We start from the raw sequence: 5,444 nt of genomic DNA, 5'->3' as shown, positions 1-5,444 counted from the left end.
GCCTCATGAATTGCATGGCACGTTTGGCTGCAAAGAGATGCAGTTTACGAGCTGGTTTGTGATGATCTTCGCCTCTAGAGGGAGGCTTTTCGGGAGTAATTGTTAGTAAATGTTCATAGTTTGTGTCTCCCTCCTGTCTTTTCTGTGACCGTGTTTTTCCTCTGTAAGCTGTATTTCTCGGCCCATTGTGCGTTTTTCCCCCCTTCTTAATTGAAAAAGCTGAGCTCGTGCAGTTTGCAGTCAAAAAATGAAAAGAAATTGGGAGAAGAGAAAAAAAATACATCACCACAACCATTTCTGCAAAGCCGTGCACACATGCAGAGCCTATTTATCATTAGCAGAAGACCACACTAACACGATCTACAAAAACTATCAATTCAATCAATATGCCTAGCTAACAAAATATTTCTATCTAGGATTAATGAGGGCGGGTAAACAAGCATCAGTTTGATTGTACAACTCTGTCTTCCTCGCTGCCACCCTCGTTGGCAACCTTCGCTTTCTCAGTGTCGTCAATGTCCTGCAGCTCGCGGCGAGACATGAACTTGACTGTGTCCTTCCTGAAGGTGAGGTAGACGACAGCAGCGACGTAGAGCAGCATCAGCGGGAACAAGGTGACGCCGACGAGGACGTTTGCGTAGGTCGGCAGCGAGTTGTGGAGGATCCAGCCAATCAATTTCGAGCTGAGGAAGTAGACGTTTATCCCGATGATGATGAATCCTAGCGTCCATGAGAACCCTACAATCTGTGTACATAGGTACATGGATGGATTCAGCCAACAAATTCCACACTTCCACAGCCAAAAATATAAACAATTAATGAAATTTATCGATCGGTAGTGCGTGTGCTTCCTTACATAGATTGAGTTGTTGCACTGGCCCATCTTGTTCCTGCTGCTGCTGAACTTGAGAAGCGGGATGAGAGCGAACGGTAGCTCAAATGACAGTATCATCTGCTTGCATGAACAATAACCCAAGGCCAATATATGTCATGCATCATGCAGTATTCAGGATGTTTAGCGATTCTGTGCTGTGGTGAAAACAGTGTACCTACCGATGCAATGATAATGAGACGACCGGCGCCACTGGAGCCTCCGATAATGGAGACAACCAAGCTGGGGACGATGGCGATGCTGCGGGTCATCAGGTTCCGCACCCACTTCTTCATCTTGATGTCCAGGAACCCCTGCATGATATATTGCCCCGCATAGGTGCCAGTGATACTCGAGCTCTGCCCAGAGGCCAGGAGCGCCACACCGTACACGATCGCGCTCGACCTGCCCAGCACGTTCTAGAACACAACAACAATAATAATCAATCTTCCATAAACCACCATCGATCATGTACAGTTCACAAACCGAAGTCAGTGGTCAACACATTTCGCAAACCTTAAGTAGGAAGGAAGACGAGTCCAGTGTGAGGTCACCACACTTTGCGGCGTCCTCCGGCGAGAGGTTGCCCGCGTTACAGACAGTCCCAGAGACAGAGATGATTGCGATGTTGACGAGAAGAGCCACGAACAGCGCAATGCCGCTCTCGAAGAGGAAGAACCTGCAAGCATCGTTCATTCCTCTTACTGATGCCGGCGTGTCCCTTGACAGCACCAGGGCAGAGTGCAGGAATAGGTTGTGCCTGGAATAGATTCATTACCGTGAATTAATGTTCACATGTAAAATGCAACAGCCAACAAAAGAAAAACAGGTATGGCAAATGGCAGTTAAATTCTGTAAGACTTACGGCATTACAAGAGCCCCAAGGAGCGCAATGGCGTCGGCGGTGGCACTGGACCCATTGAGCCTGGGGATGAATAGCCCCTTCATCACCTCCTTTGCCGGAGGCTTCACGATGCTCATCTCCACGAAGAAACATGCTGCCATGACGAACACCAGCAGCGCAACCAAAAACTCCAGCTTCCGTACCTGGTTACACATAAGAACAACATGCCATCGGGCTCATTGCTACGTGCGTCTAGAAAATCGATTCATTTCAGTTAGGGGATGACCGTAGCTAGTTACCCCATATCTTTGAAGGCCAAGAAGAAGCAGCGTGCTAGAGCCAGCAATGAGAACCCCGATCCATACCGGGATATTGAACAAGAGGTTGAAAGCGAATGCCGTTCCTATCACTGCAAATCACAAATATAAACATCAGAGTTAAACGCAGATTTGTTTTTGTTGTTTTCTACTTTGGAGTATATAAAATGCAGCGGTTCAAACCTTCTGGGATATCTGCAGCAATCACAGCCACCTCTGCAAGTAACCATAAGCAGATCTTGACCCATACTGGATACTCTGACTTGCACAGCTCGGCGAGGTGTCTCCCTGTTTTAGTTGATGTCCATCGACACAAATCTAATTAGTTTGGTGTATCATGTGCATGACAAAATGGGTGTCGCGTATACTATACATGCCTCTTACTTACCTGTCACCACGCCAAGATTAGCTGACAGCGACTGTATAATTAGCGCGAAGACGAGGCCGATTAGAATCACCCAAAGGAGCTGCATGCGATCGAAACACGGAAGGAAGCAAAATAATTATTTTCCACGGTGACTGACCGGCGAGCAAAGTGCAATGCAGAACGAACAAATGCTCAACACGTACCTCGTATCTGTGGTTGGCGCCGGCTTGGAGATCAGTTTCCACTGTTTCAGTTTGGAACGTGTGAGCAGATATGTACTGGAATCATACTATGTGTGTTGTGACTGAGAGAGATTTATGGAGAAGAGAGGATTACAGTTTCCAGGATCGAGGTAGGCCAAGGAGACCATGAAGCCTGGTCCAATGTGGCGCAGGAACCGTTTCCATGCAGGATCCTGCGAGTTGACACCAGAACCATCTCCTCTCAGGCCCGCGACGGCCTCGATGTCGACTTCTTCCTTGCCGGAGACCGCCCGTGTCTCCCTGTTATGTTCCATTTTCTAGCTGCAAAATTGCATTGCATTGGATTAAAAGAATTGCTTCAAAATCGTTGTAGATCAAATCTCGATGATACAGAAATGTAGGACTTGATTTACGAAAAGGAAATCTACGCACGAACAGCCGGGGGCTAGGGAGCTCGCTAGGGTCGACGGCGGTGGCGGCGCATCGAGCCAAAGCAGTGAAATCTGAGCTAGTGGACGGCAATGCGCGGCGCCACTGATAGAGGCGGCGGTGCTTGGCGACGAACAGGAACAGGGCAGCGCGCGAATAGAGAGGCAAGTGCACGAGGCCGGAGAAGTATCGACGATTGACGCCCTATACTCCGGCCGGCCGCGTGACGCGTTAAAAGGTCAGGAATAAGCGAGCGAGGGCACTGGCCGGAGGAGAAACCCATGGAACTCCGATCTAAGGAACAAGACTCACCAATGGCCGGTGGAGGTGGGGCAGTGGAGGGCGCGAGGTCTTCTTGTGGTGCTTGCTCGATCGATGGTAGTCTGTTTGGAAACACCTGAGATCCAACTCGTCGATGGATCGCTGGTTCGCCGCGACTGCGACTTATATAGCATGTCGCTAGGCGCCGCCGTAGAGTCGCCGCGCAACGGTTTTGTGGGAGACTGGGGCGGATACCCCGGGCTCGCGCCGCCGCGGGCGCGCCCATGGCCGGCGCGTGGGCGGCACGCGCCTCGGGTACCGTGAGACGATGACATGTCGAAGGCAATGCCACGCGCACGCGAGAACACGCTGGTGGCCGCGTGCCGTGATATACGGGCGTCTCGTCGCAGGCGTTCGATCGGGCCAGGTGCATGCGTTGCATGAAAATGGCACGGTGTCCTTTTTTTCACAGTATGACGTGTCCTTTTGTCACGGAATTTCCTATTGGACGCATGCTGCCTCAAAATGTCGACCCTTCGAGCGATGTAGCAATTACCTGGGCCCGCCCATTAACGTGTTGAAGCATTTCCCGTTTTGGGATCCTTCTAGAGTTTCCCAGCCGGTTTTTCTGGTTTTGGGAACTTTCTAGAAGGTTCCTTAACAGGTTTTTCTGTTTTTTTAGTTTTTTCGTCTTTCTATTATTTTTACTTTCTTTTTCTATTTTTTCTTATTTTTTTCTTTCTACTTTTTTTCTTTTCAAGTTAATTTTTCTTTGTTTTAAGAGTTCAAGTTTTGAAAATAGTTTGGGAACTTAAAAAAATGTTCGTGCTTTTAAAAAACGTTCAATATTTTTAAAAATGTTCTTGTTTTAAAAAACATAAATTAAAAAAACGTTTTGAAATTTTAAAGAACGGTTCAGGAATTTTAAAAAATATTCCTATTTTCAAAACTTGTTCGGAGTGTTTTTTAAAAATTGTTCAGAATATTCTTGAACAAATTTGTCAGAACTTTTCACATAATGACCGGGATTTCAAAAAATATTCATGTTTTCAAAACTTGTTCACAAATTAAAAAGGTTTCTCGTTTTTAAATTTTTTGTTCACATATTCAAAAAAGTTTACATTTCAAATTTGTTTGGGATTTTCATAATTTTTCTTCATTTCAAAATTTGTTCTAAAAATTCAAAATATGTTCTTTATTCTAAAATATTGTTCACAAATTCAAAAAATGTTCCTATTTACAAAAAAGTTTGAAAACTCACCTTTCAAACACAAGAACATGCTTCTATCTATTCTTTTCCTTTTATATTTCTTTTTTACTTTTCAAGTATATTCTTATTTTTTCTAAAGTTCATGTTTCAAAAATTGTTCAGAAACTAAAAAAATGTTAATTCTTTCTAAAAATAGTCGTGTTTTCAAAGATTGTTCAGAAATTCAAATATGTTCATATTTTCATAAACTAATCCAGGCATTTCAAGAAATGTTCTCATTTTTTCAAAATTGTTCGGCATTTCAAAAAATATTTTTGTTTTGAAAAAATTGTTCACAAATTTCAAAAAGTGTTCTAGTTTTCAAGAAATATATCACATATTCCAAAATTGTTCGCGTTTCAAATTGCTTTGGGATGTTTGGAACTCTTCTCCATTTCAAAATTTGTTCTAAAAATTCAAAATACGTTCATTATTTTAAAATTTTGTGCACAAATTCGAAAAATGTTCATGTTCACAAAAAAGATCGAAAATTCACCTTTTAAATTTTGTTTTGAAATAAGAACAAGCTTTTATCTTTGCTTTTCCTTTTCTGGTTCTTCTTTACTTTTCAAGTATATTCTTATTTTTTAATAAGTTCATGTTTCAAAAATTGTTCAGAAACTTAAAGAATGTTCGTCCTTTTAAAAATGTTAAATGTTTTAAAAATAGTCATGTTTTCAAAAATTGTTCATAAATTCATCGCATTTTCAAAAACTAATCTGGGCATTTCAAGAAATGTTCTCATTTTTCAAAATTGTTCGGGATTTCAAAAAAATGTTTCTGTTTACAAAAATTGTTCACAAATTTCAAAAAAAAATCTTGCTTTCAAATATTTTGAAAGTTGTTTCTGTTTTTAAATTTTGTAGACAATTAAAAAATGTGCGCGTTTTCGAAAAATGTTGA

At 42.8% G+C, this 5,444-nt stretch overlaps 1 protein-coding gene across 1 annotated transcript; it reads right to left on the bottom strand.

The window, feature by feature from the left end:
* Positions 1-269: 269 nt before the first annotated feature.
* Positions 270-3,605, bottom strand: LOC123167175 (metal transporter Nramp1). The gene is made up of 11 exons (XM_044585008.1): positions 3,344-3,605; positions 2,736-2,923; positions 2,603-2,643; positions 2,421-2,499; positions 2,216-2,320; positions 2,015-2,124; positions 1,737-1,918; positions 1,388-1,631; positions 1,054-1,290; positions 857-952; positions 270-745 (listed from the first exon to the last, which is right to left on the bottom strand). The coding sequence occupies exons 2-11, from the start codon at positions 2,914-2,916 to the stop codon at positions 443-445; spliced, it is 1,578 nt and encodes a 525-aa protein (XP_044440943.1). The 5' UTR covers positions 2,917-2,923; positions 3,344-3,605; the 3' UTR covers positions 270-442.
* Positions 3,606-5,444: the final 1,839 nt, after the last annotated feature.

This window comes from Triticum aestivum, chromosome 7D (genome assembly GCF_018294505.1).
Source record: "Triticum aestivum cultivar Chinese Spring chromosome 7D, IWGSC CS RefSeq v2.1, whole genome shotgun sequence".
NCBI lineage: Eukaryota > Viridiplantae > Streptophyta > Magnoliopsida > Poales > Poaceae > Triticum > Triticum aestivum.
Note: the sequence above shows the minus strand (reverse complement) of the source record. Positions and strands in the feature narration are given on the sequence as shown.